At 39.6% G+C, this 27,988-nt stretch overlaps 1 protein-coding gene across 1 annotated transcript; it reads right to left on the reverse strand.

The window, feature by feature from the left end:
- Positions 1–14: 14 nt before the first annotated feature.
- Positions 15–27,988, reverse strand: LOC132268377 (phosphatase IMPL1, chloroplastic). Its single transcript, XM_059769234.1, has 10 exons — positions 27,507–27,988; positions 20,526–20,593; positions 20,055–20,188; positions 17,828–17,916; positions 13,517–13,574; positions 13,368–13,420; positions 2,982–3,080; positions 2,776–2,889; positions 1,426–1,527; positions 15–415 (listed from the first exon to the last, which is right to left on the reverse strand). The coding sequence occupies exons 1-10, from the start codon at positions 27,834–27,836 to the stop codon at positions 317–319; spliced, it is 1,146 nt and encodes a 381-aa protein (XP_059625217.1). The 5' UTR covers positions 27,837–27,988; the 3' UTR covers positions 15–316.

The following is a 27,988-nucleotide window of genomic DNA, read 5'->3' on the forward strand; positions in this document are numbered from 1 at the left end:
CATTCATGTTGCAGTTCTTTTTTTCAGGAGAAAAAAGGACAAAAATGGACTACATATACAAATCATAATAACCTCTCAGTTTACATCGTGCATGTATGTACAACTGTGGTAGGCCAATGATGCATATCTGGTTATATATAGTGATATGCGAATGACTAATAGAAGCTCTTATCAGTGATATCAATTAATGAAACCACAGTTTATCAGGAACTTTTCAAAAAAAATTCAGGGTGCAACAAAAATAAATAAAAACAGCACCTGATTGCTTTGGAGATCTTTGTCGCAAATTTAACAAAGGAAAAAAACTCTGGGCATGTTAAAGTTCTGTGTGGTAATGTTCAGGCTTATACCACAACGAAAAATCAATCCCTTTGTTCTTCAATTGCTCTGTTGCAGGACCAATCTTCTCCAAAAGCTGCATTTCAGAATCAACAATATTAATTGGTTTAAATTAGAACAAATTTCACCTCTACAAGTGTTGGAGTAGACAATCAAGTGTTCTATTCCACCTCTACATCTGGGAGAGAGAAAATAACTTAAATTTAATGAGAAACCCAATTCGGCTTTCGAACTCACATTATATAGCTAAAGGATGGCCATAGTTATTAGGGGATTGTCTTTTCCTCTTACTTCTTATTCATGTTACAATGTACACTTGAGATTGAACTTGTCTAAAGGCTAAGATTTAATGTTAGTAGGGTGACTAGGGTCAATGGTTGTATTCCTGCTAAACAGAAAGATATGAGAACTTTGTACAGAAATTTCTGATATTAATCGAATTTGCATTTAGTCAATTTGTTTCCTGAGAACATTAGGGTTGCTTGGCATCAAAACCCCTGTAAGACGCTTTCTCTTTGTTTCCCTCTAAGAAACTTAAGCTTAAATATAGATCAAAGTATGAAATCACATAATGTGATCATATTCAAAGTAGTTGGTACATAAGAATCTTATGAACGTCATGTTGCAACCTGAATCACATGAAGGATTATTGTACTTGTAAAATGTTGTGTGCGCTGCAGGAATTACAGGAGTTTGATTCAAAGAGCATAGTTTCATTAAAAAGTTGTACTATTATACATAGTGGTCAAGTCAAATAGACATTATACTCAAGTGTTAGTGGACTTTGTTTTGTGCTTTCTCTAACTTCTCTAGTCCTTTTTTAAATTTGAATCTTGTGATGGGTTGTCGCATTTTTAATTTAAGCATTAATATGTGTGATTCAAGATTGGTAGATGACATTTGCACTCCACTTTTATACTTCCACATCCATTTATTGAAAAAAGGAAATGACACTCCACAATTATTCCAACAGGTATTTTTGCATTTTTGTGATTGCACATTTTTCCTAGTTCCATGACAGCTGGATAACATAATTAAATGTTCTGTTCAAATCAAGTTCCATGAAAAAAAAGGAAGAAGACTAACCTTTGCATGTAGCACACCGTTAGACACCAAGACAGATCTATCGAATACACAGAATTTTCCACCATCCATGCAAGAAGCAATCCCACCAGCCTCTTCAACTATCTACTTGAAATACAAATGAAAATAGACAAAAAAATAATAATAATAACTGAGACACGCATTTTGAACACCAAAAGTGACTAACTTGGTCGGAAGTGAGAATTGAAGTAATCAATTCTCAAGATTGACTAATTGAGCAGAATGTACGGAACAGAGGGAGACGAATAAAGGATTGAGCTGGTTAAGAGATTAAAATGTTAATATTGAAGAAGGTGTCGCAATGTTCAGAAGCAACATTGCAATTTAACAGTGTTCCAAGTGCAAACAGTGAAAAGTTAGTAAGGATTTTTTGAGATTGAGATAATGTATCAATGATTATTCCAATTTCATCCTCTGCTTTCAAATGTACACTTAATAGCCTTGGAATTAGACATTGCCCTCACAGAAACCTCCGCAGGTTGGTTTTGGGGGGCAGGGAGCAGCTGGGGGTTCCAATGCAAAAAATGGAAGTGGAACTTCCCATAAATTGAAAAGTAGTTTATTTCTTTCACTTTTTTCTCTTGCAATGCACAAACCACGCCTTTTCTGCATCATTCAAGTCTCTTAAAATTGTCTTGCGACACTTGTGCAACACATATTCCAGTAATTTTGTATGAAACACGGGCTAGAACTGTCTTGCTGCATGGTTTAGCTTATCACCAAGCAGCAACATGTTCAGAGTTTGTGATTTTGCATCTGATTCACAAGTTTTATGAGTACTACATAGGTAAAATAGCTTTCATATACCCAATGGCAATTATTTATATTTGATGAGCTAATAATTTAATTATTTATAGACCTACCGAACAATTATATTTCTTTGTTTTCATGATGTAGAAAAGTAATGTCTTGTGGATGTGAGATGTACTAATGGACTGGACTTCTTGGCACCTCATAAGGGAGACTAGATAACCAACTTATGAATGGTTCAGAAACAATCCTGAAAATTTTAATGAATTATTTAATCTCTGCCTCAATTCTAGGAATGCATTTAAGAGATACCCAAACGTTTGGAGATGATATACGAACCTATCTAGCTAAGAAGGCTAAGTTTGTGTTGACCGTGCTCAGGTTCATAACAAAAAAGAAAAAATGAGAAGGCTGTAAAGTATTTCATTTTTATTACGACAACAATAACTGTCTATTTCACTGCATATATATATCTATATATATATATATATGTATATATATATATATATATATATATCTTCCCATGCCTATCTAGAAGAAATATAAGAAATATTTATATAACAATAACCAATAACCAATTACCAAAACACCAGCGGCCATATCCCATGGTTTTAGACGATATTCCCAATACGCTTCCACAATCCCTAGAGCTACATGGCACATGTCCACTGCTGCAGCACCAAGCCTTCTCACACCCTATAAATAAAATCCAAAAGGAGGTGGGGGGATAAGATTTTCCACAATTTCACTGACTTAATTTTGAACTTGAGACAAAAGCATCAGCATACCCGGCTGATATCTGTAAATTCTTTGAACAAATCTATGTTGGTAGCCCATGCATCATCATGTTCATAACCAAACCCAGTCACAAGAAGGGATTGCTCCAACTACAATAGCAATTGAAAGAACGTGAGCTGTAATGGAAAAAATTAGCCTTTCAATGAGTAGAAATATAAAAAAAAGAAAAATGAGAGAATTGTGTAAAGGCTTGAATGAGATGAATCACTCATTCACAGCTCTAATGTTTATAGGTAAAAAGACCACATGCTCATATTACAAGAAAGGAAACTAAATCGAATCACAACATATTCTAAAGCATATTCTATGGCATATTCTATAGTATAATCAAATCTCTACTACCAAGTAGCAGAGATCGTAGCTATCAATCTCTACTATTATGGCAAGTCATTCCATAAATCGTGGCTATTATATATGCTAACATATTCATAGTCAAATCTCTGCTATTATGGTAAGTCATTTCATACATCATGGATATCATATATGTTAATACCCCCCCTCAAGTTGGTGTATGGATAATGCATTCTCAAAGACAATCTTGTTGACGCCCTTTGTAAGAATGTTTGCAAGCTGTTGAGAACTTGTGACAAATGGAGTGCAAATTTGACCAGAGATGATCTTCTCTCGAATGAAGTGACGATCCACCTCTATATGCTTATCTTGTCATGCTGAAGGGGATTTGATGCTATACTAATGGCAGACTTGTTGTTGCAGTAGAGTGAGAATGGAAGCGACACTGGAAGGCACAAGTCTGTCATCAAGGTGTTCAGTCATAGCAACTCACATACCCGAATAATGGTATAATAACCCGAAGTTGACCTCCTATCTGAAACTAATCCTTCATAATCAGCATCTGTCCAAGCCTCAACACGTAAGTGACCATGATTGGCAAACAAAATACCACAGCCCGGACACCCTTTTTAAGTAGCGAAGGATCCGAATAGTTGTATCAAGGTGAGGGGTACGAGGAGAGTGCATGAATTGACTCACGACATAAGCAATATCAGGACGAGTCATGGATAAATAGATGAGCTTCCCCACAAGTCGTTGATACTGACCAACATCTGACAACAACTCCCAGAATCAGCCAACCGATGATTCTGCTTAATCGGAGTATCAGCAGGACGAGCGCCAAGCTAACCAGAAGCAGAAAGCAAGTCAAGAACATACTTGCGTTGAGAGATGAAAATGCCAGCCTTGGAGCGAGCCACCTTAATGCCCAAGAAGTACCGTAGGGGACCAAGATCCTTAATCTCAAACTGACGGCCAGGATAGATCTTAATCTCAGCAATTCCGGTAGTATCATCGCCGGTAAGAACAATATCATCGACATACACAATGAGAGCAATTGTCTTACTGCTTGAATGACGTAAAAACAAGGTATGATCAGCTACACTTTGATGGAAACCAAACTTGAGCATGGCAGTGCCAAAGCGATCAAACCAAGCTCGAGAAGACTGCTTGAGGCCATACAGAGAACGAGGAAGATGACACACCATACCAGAATGAGCAGGAGAACGAAAGCCCGAAGGGGGAACCATGTACACCTCCTCCTGTAAATCACCATTGAGAAAAGCATTCTTGACATCTAACTAAAATAGAGTCCAAGATCGAATCGCAGCAACAGAAAATAATACACGGATGGTATTCATCTTGGCAACAGGGACCAAAGTCTCCTGATAATCTATGCCATAAGTCTGAGTATAACACTTGGCAACCAATCGGGCCTTGTAACGAGCAACTGACCCATTTGGATTATGCTTAACTGTAAACACCCAACGACAACCTATAATCTTTCGTCCAATAGGAAGCGGAACCATGTCCCAAGTATGATTTTTCTCAAGTGCTTGTAGTTCTGTCATAGTATCACGCCATTGAGGTTATGTTAGTGCATCTACAACACTAAAAGGAAGAGGAACCGATGCAACAAAAAACAAAAAAAACTCCGAGGGGAGGGTGAGAGAGTATAATCAGAAACAAAGTTAGAAATAGGGTATGTACAAGAATGTTACCCTTCCAAAGAGCAATGGGGTGATCATCAAGCGAAACAACAGCTTAAGAAGGCAGAGCTGGTGCCGAAGGAACAGGCCAGTCGATCGTGGGAGTAGAAGCTTGTACCTGTTGTCTCGGACTATAAACCTATGAAAAAGGAACAATTCCCCTTGCTGGAGGGGTATCATGAGGAGCAATCATAGAAGACGAAACAGGTAACGGTAAAGGAGTTGAAGAAGGAAGAAGGTGATCATCCATTATATTCAATGGGAACCATTCACTTTGAGAACCAACTGAACCACTATAGTATGGTGTATGCTCAAAGAAAGAAACATCCATGGATATAAGCCGCCGATGACTAGGAGGATGGTAACACCTATAAACTTTTTAAGAGAGAGAATAGCCCAAAAACACACACTTCAAAGCCTTGGGGTCAAGCTTTGTACGAGTCTGCCCCAACTGCTGAACAAAGCACATACGCCCAAAGACTCGCGGAGGAATAAAAAAAATAGATGAATTGGGTTGTTAGATTGAGAGTGGGGCTGCAAAGTTAAGAACCCTATAAAGAGTTCTATTAATGATGTAAACAGCTATAAGAATTGCATCTCGAGAGATGACAGAGATTCTTGTGCTGCTGGTTCGATGAAAGCTAAAAAAAAGAGATGAATTGGGTTGTTAGATTCACAGTGGGGTTGCAAAGTTAAGAACCCTATAAAGAGTTCTATTAATGATGTAAACAGCTGTAAGAATTGCATCTCGAGAGATGACAGAGATTCTTGTGCTGCTGGTTCGATGAAAGCGAGAGTCAAGGTTGATCAGAGAGTGAAGGATCCGGTGCTGAGGCATCGTTTGCCTAAGAAAAAGATTATCCTTCCCGCTCTTCTTAAAAAGTGGTCACGAAAGGATAAACAAAAATGGTGGCATCTTCGCAGTCGGGTTTCAATCCGGGTATGTTTTCAATTCCTTCTGATACTTCTCCTCCTAAGCCGTGCTCTTCTTCTACTTCTTCTCCTTTTTTGGGGGGGTCGAAGACTTCATTAGGAATAGGCTTGGTTTCTCTCGGTGAAGTTAAGGTATGTGTGAGGGAGTTAAGGTTTGTGTAGGTCGGGATGTAAAGGTGAAGCTTGATGATGAAACGGACTCTGTTCTGTTGAAGGAGTTACGGGACCATTTGGCTTTGAAAGGCTTTCTTTGTGATTCAGGAGGCATTTTGATAGAGGAGGAGCCTGTTTCGCAGTTTTGCTCGCATTCCTCTTTTGTTCTTGATGATTGAGAGGGAGTTGTAGGTTCTTCCTTTGATGGGGACTCGGGCATGATTCCATGGGAAGGCTTGGAACAAGCAATGAATTTGGATGTACCTTTGGCTGTTGTTCCGCCCGGGGGGAATTAGGTTAGTGACTTGAATGACCTTGAGGAGGAGTGGGTGAGGGAGAAGGGCTTGGAAGTGGGCCCTTTGTTGGGTGTTTCTTTTGAGGGTAGGGTGGATGAGGCGATGTGTTTGTTTAATGATGTTCCCAATTCTTATTTTAAGGAAAAGGTGGGTGGTAAGGTAGGGTTGCAAGAGGAGAGAGGGGAGACAGTGATGCAAAGTCCCAATGATTTTATCACGTACGAAAGGAGAAATAGGGGGTCAAATCCGGAGGGAGAGGTGGCGGAAGGAGGGGAGGGTTTGCTTTTCCAAGTGTTTCCCTATGAAGCTACAAATTCTTTCATGGAATGTCCGAGGTCTCAATGACCCGGTTAGAAGGAAAGTGGTGAAGTCGGTTATTCGTAAAGGTGGGGGTCATGTGGTGTGTCTCCAAGAGACCAAACTTGCTTCGATGTCTGATAGGATTGTGAGGAGTCTTTGGGGTGGGAGATTTGTGGAATGGATTGCTTTGGATGCTATTGGTTCCTCGGGGGGCATCTTGATCATGTGGGATAATAGATGGGTGTCTAAAGTGGATGCTCAGGTTGGGCGTTTCTCTGTTTCATGCATTCTTGCTTTGGTTGAGGATGGTGTTCATTGGGTTTTTTTGGGTGTTTTTGGTCCTTCAGAGGACGGTGAACACCACTTGCTTTGGGAGGAGTTGGGGGAAATTAGAAGTCGATGGTGTTTGCCTTGGTGTATTGGAGGGGACTTCAATGTTGTTCGCTTTCCGTTCGAAAGGTCAACAGGAGGTAGGTGGACATCTAATATGGAGGCTTTCTCGGAGTTTATTGATGAGTTTGGGCTAGTCAATTTGCCTTTGGTTGGAGGACCGTTTACTTGGTCTAGTGGTCGCTCTCCCTCTACCCTTTCTCGGATTGACAGATTCCTTGTGTCGGGGAAGTGGGAGGAGAGGTTCTCTGATGTTGTTCAGGCTACTTTGGCTCGTCCTATCTCTGACCATGCTCCATTGATGTTGGATTGTGGCGGGTTGTGTAGTAGACGTTCTCCTTTCAGATTTGAGAATATGTGGCTGCAGGCTGAGGGTTTTCTGGAGAGGGTCCATCTTTGGTGGGAGGGGTATGGTATGATTGGCACCCTTAGTCATGTGCTTGCAGGCAGATTGCGTCTCTTAAAGGAGAATCTTAAGACTTGGAATAAAGAGGTCTTTGGGAATCTGGAATGGAGAAAAAATCGGGTTCTTGCTGAGATTGCGGCTATAGACCGGATGGAGGGTCAAGGGGATTTGGTGGAAGCTTTGAAGGGTAGGAGGGCGGAGTGCAAGGCGGAGTTTACTGAGAGGAGTGCTTGGGCTTGGAGTTGCCTTTTTCTGAAGAGGAAGTTTTGATTGCTTTGAAGAGTTGCAATGGGGATAAAGCCCCAGGTCCAGATGGTTTTACCATGAGATTTCTTCTAGAGTGCTGGGAGGTGGTTAAAGGGGAGGTGATGGGCACTTTTCATGCTTTCCATTCTCGGGGATCTTTTAAGAAAAGCTTGAATGCCACGTTCATTGCTCTCATTCTGAAAGAAAAGGGGGGGGGGGGGGGGGGGGGGGGGGGGGGCGCGTTGAATGTTAGGGATTTTTGCTCTATTAGTTTTGTGGGTTGTATCTACAAGGTGCTTGCTTCAAGATTGAGGAAAGTTTTGGATGGCATCATTCCGGACTCTCAAAACGCTTTTGTCGGAGGCCGTCAGATTTTGGATTCAGTCCTTATTGCAAGTGAGTGTGTGGACTCTAGATTGCGTAGTGGGGTCCAGGGTGTTCTTTGTAAGTTGAACATTGAGAAGGCGTATGACCATGTGAGTTGGAGCTTCCTTCTTTACCTAATGGAGAGGATGGGGTTCGGTGATAGGTGGAGGAGATGGATGCACTTTTGTATTTCCAGTGCTCGCTTTTCGATCCTTGTTAATGGTGCTCCTACCGGTTTTTTCTCTAGCTCAAGGGGCTTGAGACAGAGGGATCCTTTCTCCCCCTTCTTGTTCTTGTTTGTGATGGAGGCCCTTAGTAGATTGATGAGAAGGGCTATCGAGTTGGGTCTTTTGAGGGGCTTTCGAGTGGGCAGGGATGCTGCTTCTCAGTTGGAGATATCTCATTTGATGTTTACTGATGACACTTTAGTTCTATGTGATGCGAACGTGTCCCAGATTAGATATCTGAGATGAGTTTTGTTTTGGTTCCAAGTTGTCTCCGGCCTTAAGGTGAATGTGGGCAAGAGTGTTTTGGTGCCAGTTGGGGAGGTCCCTGAGATTGAGGCTCTTGCTGACATTCTTGGTTGTCGGACTGGTTCATTTCCCATTTCTTACTTAGGTTTGCCTCTGGGCGCTCCTTCGAGGTGTGTGGGGATTTGGGAACCAGTGGTGGATAGATTTGAGAGAAGGTTGGCGGGTTGGAAGAAGCAATATCTTTCCAAAGGCGGCAGGGTCACTTTGATTAAGAGCACCCTCTCTTGCCTTCCCACTTATTTTCTCTCTCTTTTTCAGATTCCGTCTTCAGTTGCGGAGAGGATTGAGAGGTTGCAGCGTAATTTTCTGTGGAGGGGTAGAGGTGAAGAGTTTAAATTTCATTTGGTGCGATGGGAACAGGTTTGCAGGCCAATTCGGAATGGTGGGTTGGGTCTCCGTAGATTGGTGCCTTTAAATAAGGCTCTCCTTGGGAAATAGTTGTGGAGATTTGGTGTGGAGAGACATTGGCTTTGGAGGAGGGTTGTGGTTTGTCGTTTTGGGGAGATGAGAGGAGAGTGGAGTTCTCTGGAAGTGAGGGATCCTCGGGGGGTGGGGGTCTGGAAATTTATTCGGAAGGGTTTGGATGAATTTTCCAAACACATTCAGTTTCGACTTAAAGATGGGAGGAGGATTTGTTTTTAGGAGGATGTGTGGTGTGGAGATGTTCCTCTCGCTCTTGCCTTTCCTCAACTTTACAGGATTGCTTCGGATAGGCAGGCCATAGTGGTCAACTGTTATCATCTTGATAATGGGAGACTGGTTTGGGATGTTCAATTCAGGCGTTTCTTTCAGGATTGGGAGATCGAGGAGGCCATTCATTTCTTGGAGCTATTGTATCGCCAGAGGATTGTGGATGAGGATTCAGATTGTTGGTCTTGGGTTGCAAACTCCCAGGGGTGTTTTGAGGTTAGGTCTTTCTTCAGGTGTTACTCGTTTGATCATAGAGTTCGTTTTCCTTGGAAGTCTGTTTGGCGTTCTAAGGCTCCCCTCAAGGTAGCTTTCTTTGTGTGGACTTCGGTTCTAGGTAAGATCTTAACCCAGGATAATTTGAGAGGGAGAAGCCAGATGGTGGTCAGTCGTTGTTTTATGTGTCTTCGTGATGAGGAATCAATGGATCACCTTCTCATTCATTGCTCTTTGGCAAGAGAGTGTTAGGATTTGATGCTTGGCTTATTTGGGTTTTCTTGGGTTATGCTAGGATTCGCTAGAGGGTTAATTGAGGCATGGAGAGGTTGCCCTGTGGGGGCTCACAGTTAGGATGCGTGGAGGGCTACGCCACTTTGTGTGTGGTGGTGTATTTGGCTTGAAAGAAAGGCGATGTCTATTTTGGTGCTTAAATTCTCGATTTTTTCCACTCCTTTTTCTTGGGTTTCAAGGAGAGATCATAGATGGTTGGAGGAGATTGTTGACTTTTTGGCCTCCTTGAAGGCTTGAGGCCTTTGTGGTCTTTTGTATTTTTCTTGGGATCCGCTCCCCTTTTGAGCGTTTTTTAATAAATTTTTATTTATAAAAAAAAAAAAGAATTGCATCTCCCCAAAATGACTGGGGAACATTCATGCCAATGCAGATTCTATATTTAAGTCAAGGATGTGGCAATTCTTTCTCTCAGAACGGCCATTATGTTGAAGAATTTTAACATTAGCCATCTGATGCGCAATCCCAAATTATGTACATAACCGCTGTACCTACCCATAAGTATACTCCATACCCTGGTCAGATCTGAATTTTTTAATGGTACTACTATAATGAGTCTGAACCGTTGTCATAAAATTTTTAAAAATGGTGTATACCTCATTTTTGGTTTTCATAAGATAAACCCATGTAACACGACTATGATCATCAATGAACAATACGAAATATCGAAATCCAAGATTAGAAGTAACTGGGCAAGGACACCACACATCTGAATGAACAAGGTGTTAAAGCAGATTTATTACTACTAGCAGGATAATTGGAACGAACATGTTTAGCCATATGACATATCTTACAAGATAAATCTAACACTGCCACATTACAAAATAAGGAAGGAAATAAAATTTTTAAATAACCGAAAGAAATATGTCCTAAACGCATGTGCCAACGCATAAGCTGTGCTTTATTAGATGAAACAAAATTAGAAAATGAAGCTGAATGTGCTTGAGGTGACAAAGGAGCATCCAACAAGTATAGACCGTCCACTTCACGCCCACTGCCAATCGTCCTTTTTGACACCAGATTTTGAAAAATACAATGAGAGGGAAAGAACGTTACACTACAATTTAATTGTTTGGTAACGCTACTAACAGAAATAAGATTTGTAGTCAACTGTGGAACATGAAGTGTATCTGATAAAGTTAATGACGGAGTAACTAATATGTGACACTTCCCAGCAATAGAAGATTGCGATGGCCAAAGCAAATACTATAAGATTGGAAGAATGAGGACATACCAATCATATTGTCTGAAGCACCAGAATCAATGATCCATGGTGTCGAATATGTAGATACGCTATGTGCAGACGCAATAGTACCTGAGTGGGCATAAGTGGAGGTTGGCTGAGATGATGGCCCCATTTGGTTAAAGAATTGTTTGAACTTGTCCAAATCAGCTTGAATCAAGGTAACTGTGGCATAAGATGTAAAGGCAGAGTTGTCAGGAGTTGACAACAATACTGGTTGTGTAACAGAATGTGCAGACGATCGAGGCTGTTGTTTCTATTGCGGTTGGCGTCCATGTAGAGCATAACAACGAGACTTGATGTGACCAATGTTTCCGCAATGGTCACATCGTCCACATTGTCGTCCCAGAGGAGGATCGGTGGTAGAGCTCTAAACTAACTGGGATGGTGCAGTTCTTGAAAGGTTGGAAACACGAACTGCCATAGCAGAACGATCAACAAAAGCAACACCTAATGGATTAGTCCGACGGCTCTCATCTGACAACACATAATAGTATGCATCCTCAAGAGTAGGGAATGAAGATAAGCCCAATAAATGACCACGAGCATACTTAAACTCGTCGTTCAACCCGACAAGAAACTGAAACATTCGATTCTTCTCCACAATCCTTGCATAAAAAACTCCACCATTTGGAATCTTCCAAGAGTGGGAATGAATCGTAATATGACATCTCCTCCCAAATAGCACGAAGCTTGGTGATGTAACCTGAAACTGTCAAGTCACCCTGAGAAATCCTGGTGTTATCTCGCCCTAGCTAGAAAATCCGTGCATTATTCTGCCTCTAAGAATAAGTAAGTTGAACTGAATCCCAAATCTGCTTAGCAGTCTTCATAATCATATAGCCAACAACTATGTTTGGTTGCATTGAATTGACTAGCCAAGACATAACTATAGCGTTATCTGCAAACCACTGTGGATATGCCTTCTCTGACTCAGCTGGCTCTTTCTCAGAACCAGTAATATAGTTAATCTTGCCTTTGCCAACAATGAACATCTTGGCAGATTGTGCCCAAATCAAATAGTTGGAGCCATCCAACTTCACTGTGGTGATTTAAAGTCCTGGATTTTCTGATGAGTTGGTGAGAAAAATGGCACCACCACCAACAGAACTTGAGCCAAGAGAATTAACAGTCGAAGACTCTGAATCTACCATATACTGTCACACGATAATAAAAAACTCCAAAAACACCACAAATTCTGTTAATAAATTAAAGGTCTACTCAGATCATAAACAATAACAATGTCTCCTCAAACCATTCCCGAAAAATCTAAATACATACTTTTTTTAAGGAGTGTTGTCCACTTACATATAGCCAAATAGCCTCCTCAATATCCGGAACCTCTTTGAAGATTTTTTTTTTTTTTTTTGACCCAAGCCCTTCTAGGTGTTGGAGAACAACTATCCCAATTTACCCAAACCCTAGAAGAGTAAAAAGAAATTGTAAAACATAAAAATGTCTGTTTTCGATCATAAAACAGCAATACAGCAAAACATGTGTAGGTAATGTCACACGATGTCACAAATAGCCTAAGGTGGCTGTCGCACAAGTAGCAAGGTTGCTGAAAGGTGTTGGCTCTAATACCAAGTAGAAATATGAAAAGAAGAAAAATGAGAGAATTGTGTAAAGGCTTGAATAAGATGAATCACTCATTCACAACTCTAGTATTTAAAGATAAAAAGAGCACATGCTCATATTACAAGAAATGAAACTAAATCAAATCTAAATCAAATCACAACATATTCTAAAGCATATTCTATATCATAATCAAATCTCTGCCACCAAGTAGCAGAGATCGTGGCTATCAATCTCTGCTATTATGGTAGGTCATTCCATAAATCGTGGCTATCATATATGCTAACATATGTATAGTGAAATCTCTGCTATTATGGTAAATCATTCCATAAATCGTGGATATCATATATGTTAACACAATGATTGTGAATTAGCAGTTAGAAACCAGTTCACATATTTTCACTCCTTTTCTTCTTCTTCTTTTTTTGTTCTTTTTTTTTTTTCAAAGGCCATGAGCAGTCTCTGGAAGTGTAGGAGAAGCAACACCATCAATTCATAGAAAGATGGCATATTAATTGAAAACAAGCATTTCCAAGAAGCAATTGTAAAGCTCATGCCTTGCCAAGTTCCTCAAGTCCAAAAGCCATACAGATAGTGAGACAATGTTCATGCTCATTTAATCTTGCTATGTGCATCACAAACATAAAAAGGAGGGGGGAAAAGTACACAAGAATGTGTAGTGAAAACCTGAATTTTCCACCTATTTGGAATTAATCAGTTTAGCATTGATATAGCACAAACCTTATTAGTTTGACTCACGTGAACTTTTTGCCCATTACAAAATGCACCCCCACCTATAATCACGAGGATTAAACATTCAACCATAACTATATATTTGACTTTAATCATCAAAGAACATTTTACATCGATGCTCAAGTAGAACTTCTCACCAGCAGCTGCAGAAAATGTGCGCGTATTCCAACATAGAGGGCCCCCGACAAACTCTACCTAAAACAGAAAACACACTGTCATCTTTCCTGTCGTTGAGTAATACAGAAATTATTCATAACTTTACTTTCTGGGAAATAAGCATCAGCAAATGATATGGCTTGTGAATATTATTTTGTAGTAACGTATGCTCTTATACACTAAAAATTCCATGTAAATAACCAGAGGATCTTCCTAAGATTCTTCAAGTATGGCACAACTTGGATTGAAGTATAGAGGTTAACCTAGCAATTAATTTTATTTCAATGCAGGCAAATGGAGAGGTTTACAGCTAGCGAAGAATGTCTTGAAGCCCTTCTTTATATGATAATTAATCACATTCCCAAAGTGTTCTTTATTTATTTCATTATTTTTTGTGACCTTGTATAAGGTTTTCCACATCTTATAACTTGCTTCCAAGCAGTAGTACACATCAAACAAAGAGATACCAATTTTTTTTTTTGGATAAATAAAATTTTATTAAAAAAGCTCAAAAGGGGAGCAGATCCCAAGAAAAATACAAAATTTGACAAGTGTAAAAGTAAAACACATTATACAGTAGATACACAAGCAAGTGCGCGCGTGCACACACACACACACATATAGTTGTAAATTACAAAGAAAGTGTATAATTGCAGAAATTAGATTCAAAAAGTTTAATCCACCTATGGTAATGAAAATCCTATCCATCAAGATTAAAATACCCAGCTGGTATATGTGTTTTGAAATTAGATATGACAAGAGATGGGGGTGTAAACTCAAAATTTTAATTCAAATACACAATTATATTGCTTATTTATACATTATGTATAAGAATATATGCTTAGTGTTGCATCTGGACACTGTTTGTATCCTATTTTCACAATATTTCTCATGACTGCCACATAAATACCGATAAATCCACGTCAAATGGGCGATTCATGCAACATATTTTGCCTATGACATCGTTCACTTTTGAAAGTTTCCTTTCTTGCGATTAAGGACGCTCTCTTAAGAATATCATTGTTTACCAAGACATGAAACGGTTCCCTATCAGTTATCAGCTACTATAACAGATGTTTCTTGACCTTATCTAAAGTTGGCATTCCAAGATTCCATATCATCTAGTTGGTGATTGACCCTTGTGAAAAAAGATTATTTGTTCAAACATCTTAAAATCTTAATTTTTGAAATTAAAAACTCATGTTTATGCCAATTTTTTTCAACCATATCTGTTCACCTCTCAATCAGTTGTTCATCCCCTATTCTGTGATTTGGATCATATAGGAAAATGATGCAATACTTCCTCCTAGCTAGCATCAGTAATTGGTCTAAGAACTTCAATATGATTCACGGGAAAAGTAACTTTCAAACTAGTGAGAGGTTTAATGACCTAGCTGTCAACTCCAGCATCAAGCATGTGTTCAGACTCACTAAATTCAACATAAACTGGCTTTATCTTTGAACTATCAATATTTCACTCAAAAACTTCAATTAACATGCATTGCCATGACAAACTTTTAAGAAATCAATAAGAGTTACAATAATTACAGAATTTTTTTGAAGAGCATATTTCAGCCATTGCAGATACCAAAAAGATGTTTCAGCCATTGCAGATATGGGAAGTGTAGATATGGAAATAAATACAATTGATAGTGAAGGATTGCAATCGGATCAGGAATGAAATTAAAATTCAGATAAAAGCCATTATAGCACCGTGATTAAATGTTTGCATGACATTTAGATCATTGTGGTGAAGTCAGGAGTTGATTCTTCTCATTGATATAATAAAGAAAAAGAATTGCTATTTAAGTGCTTTCAGGTTATCTACTCCACAACGTCCGTAAGAGTGTTTGCATTCATATTTAATTTACTTTTACAAAAATTTAAATTTTCAATGGGCATTTTTTGTTGTCTGGTTGCAGTTGATATTAATTAAAAATGGAAGTTGAAGACTTTTTAGGAGCTCAAAGTGGTTTCTAATTCTGTTTAGAAGTTTCCAGTCCACATTTGTTTACGATAGTTCTTCATTTAGAAGCACTTCATGTTCTTCCTATTTACTAAAAGGGCTAGCCCAGTGCATGAAGCTCCCGCAATTACGGGGTTTGGGGAGGGTCAGATTTATGCAGCGTTACCTCCGCATGCAATGAGGCTATTTCATGTTTTGAACCCGTGACCTCCAAGGTCACAATGGAGCAACCTTATTGTTGACCAAGGCCTACCCTCAAATTCCTCCTATTCGCTATTTCTTATTTTTGGTCTAGTTGAGCATGATCTGACTGTATATATGATATGTTTAATTTACTAGCTTCTTGATTACTTCGCTTAGAGGTCTCACGCATGAGACATGGAACAAGTAGTCAAACCTTCCTACACTTAGACCCAGGATACCATAGACCTCTGCAACCTAAAAGTAATAGCTTCTTCACAAGAATCCTATCCAACCTCAATTAAGAGGGCTTGTGGGGCCAGTATAAGAGATCATAGTACGCTTCCAATCTCTACTCTTTTTACTTCTCCCTAGCTTTCCCCATCTTCTTCTTGTCTGATGTCTTATTCCAATTCTTTTGAGCATTTGTTCACTCGCAATGAAGTCTGCAAGATTGATCTTATACATAAATTGTCCTCCCTCTTGGTAGTTCTTTCTATTTATTCCTTTAAACTTATCCTACCTTCAGTAGTTCTACCAGTCCGCTCTTGTTATAATTGATTTGGTTGTTTTACCTCCACCAATTATGATCCTTCCTCAAGATTGATCAACCCTATGTCCAACTATCACCAAAACCAAGTAATATTTATTTGCACAAAAAAAAAAAAAAAAAATTAAAGTTCCAGTTTGCCAACTAAATGGACAGTCGTGCAGGTTGTGTTGAAGTACAGTTCTTTCCACACAATGGGTGGAACCTTTTGAATCGATTTTAACATGCGATGGGTATTGTAAATTGTAGAGTGGCTCTGCTGCCATGATTCATTAAGATTCAAGCCTAAGTCATTTTAACTTGTTTAGAAAGTTTCTCAACTCAACAAAGCATTTTCCCAAATACTTGACAAGAATCCTTTTTTTCCATTTCATTCCATGCCATAGCCACAGTCCAACCGCCTGTTGTTACATCCTTCTTTACTAACTCAACCCGCGTTAATTTTGATCTTCCGCTTCCCCTAGCATTACCCTTAATGTGGACTGTCACTTTTCCTAACTGGTGCATTTAGTGGTTTTCTTTGCACATGTTAATCTATTTTATCTCTAATTAGTGGACAATGTCATTTTTTTATTACTAGTGCATTTAGTAATCTTCTTTGCACTGTCCAAACCATCTTAATCATTTTTCTCTCTATTTATCTCTAACTAGTAAATCAGATGCTGAGTAGAAAAGCCCAATTTCGTGAGCACCAAGTCTTTTGGACAGGTTGCTCTTTACTAACTCTACCCATGTTAATTTTGATCTTCCGCTTCCCCTAGCATTACCCTCAATGTGGACTGTCACTTTCCCTAATTGGTGCATTTAGTGGTTTTCTTTGCGCATGTTAATCTATTTTATCTCTAATTAGTGGACAATACCATTTTTTTCTTACTAGTGCATTTAGTAGTCTTCTTTGCATTGTCCAAACCATCTTAATCGTTTTTCTCTCTATTTATCTCTAACTAGTAAATTAGATGCTGAGTAGAAAAGCCCAATTTCGTGAGTACCAAGTTTTTTGGACAAGTTGTGATCTTCTCTCAGAACTTTATTTATCCCAATACATAAAGAAGCTTTTCTTTTTCTTTTTCTTTTTCTTCTTTATATTTTTATTTTTTCTCTTGTTGATAAGGTAAGCATGCTAGCCAACCCTACTAGGCAGGACAAGTCTATATTAAGTTGTATTGCAAGTGAAACAAATTACTAAAGAGCATTAAGGGGGTGCAACCCAGTCTATGATGGTGTGGAAACAGGAAATTGACATGTTATCAAGTAAAGAGCAGCACAGGCCGCATTAGCAAAATGGTCAACAGTTAATTGTTGAAGTAATAAGTTTTACAAGGAAATAAAAATTGTGAATGGTGTATGATGACGATACATTACTTTAGGAAAGGCCAGTGACAATAGAAAACCTAGGGAGGCTCAAGACATTTACCATTTTCATAAACTAAACTAACATACAGAGTCTATTTCCTATAGCATCATCAGGTGAATTATCATTTACCTCTGATAAGATTTTACAAACGTATTATTAATATATTATAGACTTTCCATCTGATGTGCCATAATAAAATTATGCAGATGTGTATCAGAAGCTGTATAGGTGGTGATTAATACCACAGCAGCAGCAGCTGGCTTTCCTCTAAACAAAACTCCAACAGAGACTGCAAAGCTAGGGTAGCAGTGAGCAAAATTTGTTGTCCCATCTGTGTAAATATCAGACGTTTAGAACAGTTAGTTGCTATCATGAGAAGTAAATGCTGAGAGCTAAACATGAATATGTATTAACATGATGAAATGTTCAGCAAAGAGACATTGTTGAGCGCACCTCAAGGCTCAAGCTTTGGCTACAAATGTAATGCAACAAAGAGAAAAGCAATATGTTTCAAAGTCCAATTTGAATAATTGAAAAACTTAATAGGAGAAAGCTTCCTGATAGATAAACCACACCCCCTAAAAAGTGCTCTTTAGAAGCAACCTACTTTCCATTTAATCGAAATTCCATCCCCAGAATACTTTATTTAGATTATATTTAGAGACTTCTTATTTAGTTACACTGGAGATGCATAATTAAAACTTCGCTGCATTTTTTTTTTTTTTCATTGGCAAGAAACCACACATCCACTTTGCCCCTTTGGGGACTCAAACACTCACCTTGGTACTTAGCTGCATTCGTTTGCCCATAAAAGGAGAAAAGAAAAGGAAAAAAGAGCGGAGAAAACGGACCTATAGTACCCTGAAAATCTAGTAAATCTGGAAAACCAAAGTTACACCCAAAGCATAAACTACTTCTCAAGTATGACGTCATGGATGTTAAACTTTTACAAGCCAAGATAGTGTATCAAGCAAGGCAAATAAACTTTCTAATAGTTTTCGCTAACAAATCATGATGGAAGAATCTATTTATATCCACACACACACACACACACATAAAGGAAGGAAAAAACTACATGGTTACGCAAGCAACTTAATTCCATTACACAATATTGAAGATTTAATGGAGGAAAATTTTTCAGTAATTGATGTTGTTTCTTATTATTGAAGATTTATGTTACTAGAGGAATCGATGGAAAAAAAATCCTCCTTCTTTCCTATTTTCTCTCTCATTCCATTCTCATAATTTCTTCTCCTATATAAAGGAGCCTCCACCATTGTATTGTGTATGAATTGAGAGAGTATTATAAAAGTGATGTAGCCCTTTGGGCTCTTTGTGCCTTGGATGTAGGCCCTAGTGGCTGAACCATGTAATATTTGTGTGTTCTATTTGTTTTATTTATCTCTTCACTTCTGTTTTATGTCTTACAACATGGTATTAGAGCCTAATTTCTCTTTCTAGGTTCAGACCCCTATTTTGGGGTATTCCCTTAGAAGCTGAAATGTTGCTAAGGGTTTCTCGGTGCTATTTATGACTTGTTTGGGCCGTCGGCTTGTTCGGCAGTAATGTTATTCGCCTTTGCCTTGTCTCTGACAGTTTTTATCGACTTGTTTGGTCTACCAGTGTGTTCGGTAGCATTGTCCTCGCCTTTGCCGTGGCTCTGACAGTTTTTTGTTAACTTGTTTGGGCTGTTGGTGTGTTCGGTAGCATTGTCTTCGTCTTTACCATATCTCCGACAGTTTTTATGGACTTGTTTAGGCTGCCGGTGTGTTTGGTAGCATTGTCCTTGCCTTTGTCGTGTCTTCGGCCGTTTTCTGTTGACTTGTTTGGGCTGTCGGTGTGTTCGGTAGCATTGTTGTTCGTCTTCTCTCTTCATCATTCACACTTGTTGAAACTCGTCATCTCAATGGCAAGTTGGGCATTCATGCTCCAACTTGAGGGGGAGTATTGAAGATTTAATGGAGGAATCATTGGAGGAAAATATTTCAATAATTGATGTTGTTTCCTACTATTGAAAATTTAGTGTTACTAGAGGAATCAGTGGAAAAAAAATCCTCCTTTCCTACTTTCTATCTCTTTCTATTCTCATAATTTCTGCTCCTATATAAAGGAGCCTCCACCATTGTATTGCGTATAAATTGAGAGAGTATTATAAAAGTGATGTAGCATTTTGGGCTCTTTGTGCCGTGGATGTAGGCCCTAGTGGCTAAACCACGTAATATCTGTGTGTTCTACTTGTTTTATTTATCTCTTCACTTCTGTTTTATGCTTTACAACACAAAAAAAATCTAACATATAGTTGCCAATAACTTGATGCATTTCTGGCAAACAGTACTTCAATGTTCAAAGCTGTAAGATTATATGCATGTATTAACACTGAAATGGTAACCACTTACAAGACATACTCAAAAATAAAGTTCTCAAGTTCTAGAGAATTAGGTGAATATACTAAGGGACAGAGATTCAAACCTAAGGGATCTATGCACCAAAGGTAATCAGAAGATGAATCCCCAATGAGCCCTCCCTCCTCCCCAAGAATGAGGTGATCTTCAAAATTGTTTCTCACAACTTCTAGAATAGCAGTCTCACTCATTTTATCAGTGCTGCAATAATTCAAATCGATATTGTCAAACAAGAAGAAAATAAGGAGAGAACAATGCAAGGGGAAGAAAGGGGAAAAAAAAAGAATAAAAGAATAAAAGATATGTGATTCAGAAGACGAAAGTTAATCTATAAGGAAGTTGTAGGCACAAGTGTAACTGTAAAGCAGTTCGTCATTAGTTTCAAATACATTTAAACCAAAAATGGAAGACCACATGTATAAAAGATGGCTTGGACGAAAATATTACAACCATTGTAGTAGCATAAAAACATACAACTTCAAAACAGTTGGTCTTAACTTTCCAAAAAGAAAAGAAAAAAAAAAACAGTTGGCCTTACTCGGTCACCAAATCAGTGAGTCCTTTATAGGTAACATTTCGAGGTTTATTCACAGCATCCATCACAACCTGATAAGAACAACAGCAAATGTAATGAATCAAAGAAAGACAATTTAAAAATCAAAACAACTTCTATCTCAGTCTCTTTGATGGACAATGGCAGAAGGGGGAAGATGAAAGACAAACTATATGATGTAACACCATAAAGTTTGAAGCGAAGTTACAAGAATGACCAGAAAGGGGAAACTCATTGAAACATGTGTACATATATGGATGTACTATTTATGCACATGAACAACAACAACAATCAAGCCTTTTCCCCAACTACTTGGGGTCAGCTACATAAATCCTATGCCTCCATTCCACTCTATTTAAAACCATAGTCTCAGTCAATTCCTTCCTTACTAACTCTACCCATGTTAACTTTGATCTCCCTCTACCCTTAGTATTACCTCAATGTGGACTATGCCACTTTTCCTAACCGGCACACTTAAAGGTCTTCTTTGCACATGTCCAAACCATCTTAACCGATTTTCTCTTATTTTATCTCAAATTTGTGCTACTCCAACCATCTCCTGAGTGTGATCATTTACTATTATATCCTTTCTAATCCTATCATTTCAAAATTGGCATTTTTGCCACACGCACTTTATGCATATGTTGTTTCCTATTCGCCCAACATTCTGTGCCATAAAGTATGGTTGGTCTAATAGATGTTCGATAGAGGTCTAATGGATGTTTGATAGAACTTTCCTCTCAATTGTAAGTGGAAACGCTTATCACACAATATACTAGATGCACTCCTCTATTTAACCCATCCTGCTAACATTTGATGCAAGCCTATTGTGATGTTGTGGCCCAAATTTGGTTAACGCTACCCGCTTTCGACCCGTTTTGTTTGTGGGTCGTGGACCTTGTTTAGCATTCTCTTGAAGCCTGATATATAAAGGCGTTTAGGGTATGGAGTGGAATATTGAGAGACACTGAAAATCGCAAAAAAGAGAGTGAGAGCGAGCTAAGGTTTGGGGGTTGAAATTTGTAATCTCATATTTTTCGCATAGTGAAATCTTTCGCCAAATCTCCATCGTGAACATAGACACACCTTGTGTCGAACCACACTAAATCTTTTTGTTATTTGTGCCTGGTGTGTTTATTTCTCTGTCGTGTTTCGTGATTTGTTCTTGAGTTCGCTATGTTTGTCATAACACCTATAGTAGTTGGGAATTCACTTATTTTTCCTACATGTGTTCTAATTGAAGTCACAAAACCATCATACATGTTGTCACAGGAGTAAATTCTAAACACAAATCTAGTGCCCTGTGATGGCACTAAGCCAGAAATATGAACAACTTTTCTGTGAATTTCTAACTTAACTCAGCCAACTCACACTTGCTGCCTAAAACACACAGCAAGTAAAACACTCTCACACACAAGTATAGTTGCAAGAATGTAAAGACAATAACACCCACGATTTTACAGAAGCACAAGGCTTCCAACCTTTTACTATTATTCACAAAACAATACAAGGAAAGGCCTCAACTTGAAGAAGCATACAAGAGTCTCTCAGAACACAACTCTGTGTCTCACTCTCAATCTGCTCTCTCTACAGAACCCACATTAGCAATATATAGGCAAACTCTCAAAACCGCCCACAACTGCCCACTAAAGTGGTGGATGACACCCCCATCCACCTAGGGTCATGTTGGCACCCACTAAGTGTGCCAACACTACATATGTAGTTGACAAGCCCAACTACTAGCTTGTTGGCATGCTCTGCTCATGCCACGTGTCCACAGGAAGTTGCACTCAGCATAGTGGAAGAAACCACCTCCAACCGCCTGTGCGTTGTCCTCTCAAATTTGTGCCACATGGATGGGAAGTTATTCAGTACACCCCCACTCCCCGCATGAGTGAGAAGTGCTAGTAACTTCCCCCAACCAACTGAGCCCACGTAGTGGGAAGTGTAACTTCCTCCAACCAACTGAGCCCACTTAGTGGGAAGTGTTAGTAACTTCCCCCAACCAACTAAGCCCACTTAGTGGGAAGTGTAACTTCCCCCAACCACCTGAGCCCACTTAGCCATCTTCTGTAACCATAAGCCATGTCTGAGTCCCCTGAGCCAACCTTGCACGCTGAGCCTTGTCTACGCCCACTGCCTTGTACCCATGTCCCTGACTTGACTATGCCACACTTCCATGACTTGTGTGGTCCATGCTTTAAGCAACATTTGAGCCAACCTTATGAACTTAGCCCGTGCCAAGCCCACTAATCTGCACCCACATATAAATGTCTCAGAGTGCACGACATCCAAATCGAGTGCTGTCTGCGCCAACCATCTTCTATGGACTCAAGGTACCTCCCATAAAGATTCCGAGCCAAAACTCCAAGCTTCACTTTTTCGCCATATTTACGAAAATGCCACTGGGCACCCCCAGTGCACGCTGACAGCATCCCATGGCTGTCAAGGGGCTTGTCAAGGTCCAAATCCCGTAACAAACCTCCCCCACTTAAGAATTTCAACGTCCTCGTTGAAGCAATCACAAAGTGTCACAAGTCTCTGCCTGCAACTTAGCATGTTGGCCCCGACCAACCTAAATAATGAAAATTAACACTGCAACAACTCCACTGCTGCACTTGAATAATGCCATAAACCCCAACCTTCGCATCAATTCATGACATGAATTCTGAACACCTTTGGATTCTGTCCTCATAACCAGTAACCCAAATCAGAAAAACAAATAAAGAGGAAATTCACCATTACTAACCTTGGCAATAACTCCGTGAGCATCTCTGCATAGCCTTCCCCCAAAGCCACGCGTCCACCTGCACCTATCATGACTGCATGACAAGAGGATTGACCCGAACATTACCCTCATCCGAGTCTGAATCTCTTCCATTGGCTTCTTCAACAACCATAGCATTCACCTTCTCCTTCTTAGGACAGTCTCTCGCCCTGTGTGGACCCTTGCAAATGAAGCAACCACTGTCCAGCTTTGGCCTCTGCTGGATGAACGTCGCCTCTGGCTTCCCTTTGTCTTTCTCTTCCTCAGCAACACCATACCTCTTGGGCTTGTCACCGAACTTGCCCTTCTTCTTCAATTTGCTGGCGATAGTAGAGTCAGACTTTTCAATCTACAAGTCCACCAGGCTATCTGCTGCAACTATAGCAGAAGAGAGGTCAATCACTCCTCTCCTCCTTAACTCGATTTGTGCCCATGATTACAAGCCTGCCATGAAATTAAACAATTTGTCCCCCTCGAACATATCTTTGATATCCAGCATCAAAGATGTGAACTCTTTTACATATTCACGCACTGTACCCGTACGCTTGAGTCTCCTCAATGACTCCCGGGCCACCCAGCCAGAATTTGCTGGAAGAAACTGCTCATTCAGTTCTTTCCTCAGCTCTACAAATACAGTAATTTTTGGGCGTAACTCATCCTCCACCCGAGTTCGCCACCACAATTTAGCATCACCAGACAAATACATACTGGTAATAATTACCTTGTCATTATCTGGAATGTGGGCTGCTCGAAAATATTGCTCCATATCCCACAAGAAATTCTCCAGATCTTTGGCACTCCTCTTGCCCCCGAATGACTTTGGTTCTGGAATTTTAATTTTGGAAGATGATGGCTTCTCTCCCACAACAGTCCGATTGTGCATAGCCCTCTTCAACAGAGCCACCTCGCCCTCCAAATCCTTCACATGATCTTTGAAGAGGTCTGTCATGGACATCACATCATCCGTCATAATCTGCATCTTTGAGTTTGTCTCCCCCACAAACTCTTCGAGCATTGATCGTATTGTCTGCAACTCAACTGCAAACAATTTCATCTGCTCCGTCAAGGCAGCAGCATCGTCAGATTGTGGAGCACCCACCAAGGCCTCCAAACAAGTCACACGATCTTTGAGAGCTTCTGCAGCATTACCACCGGCCATGATGAACCCAACTCTGGGCTCTGATACCAATTGCCACAGGGGTAAATTCTGAACACGAATCTAGTGCCCTGTGATGGCACTAAGCCAGAAATATGAACAACTTTTATCTGAATTTCTAACTTAACTCAGCTAACTCACACTTGCTGCCTAAAACACACAGCAAGTAAAACACTCTCACACACAAGTATAGTTGCAAGAATGTAAAGACAATAACACCCACGATTTTACAGAAGCACAAGGCTTCCAACCTTTTACTATTATTCACAAAACAGTACAAGGAAAGGCCTCAACCTGCAGAAGCATACAAGAGTCTCTCAGAACACAACTCTGTATCTCACTCTCAATCTGCTCTCTCTACAGAACCCACATTAGCAATATATAGGCAAACTCTCAAAACCGCCCACAACTGCCCACTAAAGTGGTGGATGACACCCCCATCCACCTAGGGTCATGTTGGCACCCACTAAGTGTGCCAACACTACATATGTAGTTGACAAGCCCAACTACTAGCTTGTTGGCATGCTCTGCTCATGCCACGTGTCCACAGGAAGTTGCACTCAGCATAGTGGAAGAAACCACCTCCAACCGCCTGTGTGTTGTCCTCTCAAATTTGTGCCACATGGATGGAAAGTTATTCAGCACACCCCCACTCCCCACATGAGTGAGAAGTGCTAGTAACTTCCCCCAACCAACTGAGCCCACTTAATGGGAAGTGTTAGTAAGTTCCCCCAAACACCTGAGCCCATTTAGTGGGAAGTGTAACTTCCCCCAACCACCTGAGCCCACTTAGCCATCTTCTGTAACCATAAGCCATGTCTGAGTCCCCTGAGCCAACCTTGCACGCTGAGCCTTGTCTACGCCCACTGCCTTGTACCCATGTCCCTGACTTGACTATGCCAAACTTCCATGACTTGTGTGGTCTATGCTTTAAGCAACATCTGAGCCAACCTTATGAACTTAGCCCGTACCAAGCCCACTAATCTGCACCCACATATAAATGTCTCAGAGTGCACGACATCCAAATCGAGTGTTGTCTGCGCCAACCATCTTCTATGGACTCAAGGTACCTCCCATAAAGATCCCGAGCCAAAACTCCAAGCTTCACTTTTTCGCCATATTTACGAAAATGCCACTGGGCACCCCCAGTGCACGCTGACAGCATCCCATGGCTGTCAAGGGGCTTGTCAAGGTCCAAATCCCGTAACACATGTCCTATATGGCACCCCCTTTATGACTCCTGCTTTTTCTAAAATCCCTCCATATTAGATCTCTAGGTACCATTTCATAGGTTTTCTCCAAATCAATAAAAACCATATAGAGATCTCTCTTTTTCTCCCTATATTTTTCCATTAGTCTCCTCAATACGTGAATAGCCTCCATTGTTGACCTTCCCATCATGAATCCAAATTGATCCTCAGTCTCTCGTCTTAGGCATTGTCTCTCTCCCAAAGTTTCAAAGTGTGATTCATTAATTTAATACCACGGTAATTATTACAACTTTGTACGTACCCTTTATTTTTATTTATAGGGAGTTAGGGACTAGAATACTCTGGCGCCATCAGGCATCCTCTTAGTTGCTATTATATTATTAAACAATTTTGTTAACCAAGATAAACCATCTTCTCCTAGACACTTCCAAACCTCAACAGGTATGCCATCAGGTCCTAAAGCTCTTCCCGATTTCATCTTCCTTTAGTTATTTCTAGCCTTGCACTCCTTGAGCCTACAGAATAAAAAAAAAAAAAAATGTTACCTGTAAGGTCACATGAGCACCCTGACCCTACTAAATAAATGACTTCAGGGGGTCAAATTCTAGAGGCCATTTTCACATTTTGTAAGTTAATTTCAGGGTATTTTTATTCTCTTTTTTGGTTTGTACAACTCTTTTGAAATGTCATTTGTTTTGTTCATTTTGTTTTATGAACACTTTTGGAACATATTCATGCTTGGCACGAATTGAAATCTTTATGCTATGATGGCTTGAGTTTCGATGGAAATGACTTTTGTAAGTACTTGAAGATAATTGCAGCTCCCCTCTTAAAAGATGAAAAACTTACTACTTTGGGCGATCTGTTTTTGGAATATATTTATTAGAAACTTATCAAAAAAAAAAAAAAAAAGAATATATTTATTATAAGCTACTAATTTTAGGTTGTGATCTTCTCCTATTAGATGGTTCTCGAGCATCTTGGACTCATGTAGACTTTAATAGAATTTAATCCAAGGAACCATGTCTCATTATATAGCTTTCACATATTTATTTATAGATCTTATGGTATTCAAATGAGTTGATAGGTAAAAGAATTAATTTATGTCCTTAATGACCCCAGTATTACAAGCTTCAGGAATTTTTCTTTAAAAAAGAAAGTTTATAGTAGTAAAAAAAATTGCCTAGAGGTTTTTTTTCTTCTCTTTTTTCCTTTTCCCTACCTCCTCTTCATCCTAAGTAAACAAGAGATATGCATTTTTTTCCTCATCTGTTCACTCCTGAGGACAGGTGAAAACAAAACTGGTTGTCTTTCGACATCTTTTGTTTCTCATGTTTTTTGCTTATCTTTTGTTTTCCCTTCCTTAACTTTATGATCTCACAAACAAATTGATAAGAAATTCAGTTTCTCTTCAATCAAAATTTTCGGGGGCAAAACAATTTGCTCCAATTAATTACAAACTCAATAAATATAAATGTAAACAAAAAAAAGTCAAACGGTAGAAACCACCCACATACTATGGATGAAAGAATTAAAAAAATAAATAAAAAGGCATGAATTATCATTGGAGGTAAATATAAATGGCAAAGAACTGGGTTGTTGCTTCTTTATATTGAGAAATACATGCAAACAGGTTCACATCTATTAATGATCAAATAAGTGAAAGTGACACAAATTTGCATAGAATGTGAGAGTGTAAAAATAGAATTAGATTATATAAATGACCCATTCACATTCACAATTCACACTGACATGAAATAAAGGCAGTGATTATGTAGACAAAAAAATAGGTATAGAGAGAAAGGGAGGGAGAGAGAGAAATGAGGCGATACCTGAGCGCCAGTCTTAGCAGCAATTTCAACCACTTGGAGGAGGTGGTTGGAGGGAATGGGGCCAGTTGATTGAGCACCAATTTTGGAGTAGTGTTTCTGATTGGGAATTTCTGATAAAACAGCTTTTGTGGTGCAGCAGAATGTTGTTGTGGGTGTGGCGATTCTACAGAAGCAGCCATGTTTGAGATTGAGACCTCTCAAGGTCAGGGGTTGAGAATCTGTACTACCCAAATACAGTTTTGGTTGATTCAATGGCGGAATTGATCTGGGTATGGGAGAAAATCTCAAGGGTGTGAGTGTGGATGATGAGACTAGACATCTACTGCCCATTGGAATCGAATTTCAACGGGACTGGACTACAGTGGCACTGTGTGTTTTGTAGGCGTTCTTGTGTTGTAATTTGTAACAAGGGGTGTGGTTTGTCAGATATTTTGTCCCTCCAAACATGTTTTTGCGACCACGACCACGACCACGCCACACAC

This window comes from Cornus florida, unplaced genomic scaffold (genome assembly GCF_030987335.1).
Source record: "Cornus florida cultivar Cherokee Brave unplaced genomic scaffold, ASM3098733v1 CherokeeBrave_3.0.0_Hap2_Chr01, whole genome shotgun sequence".
Taxonomy (NCBI): Eukaryota; Viridiplantae; Streptophyta; class Magnoliopsida; order Cornales; family Cornaceae; genus Cornus; species Cornus florida.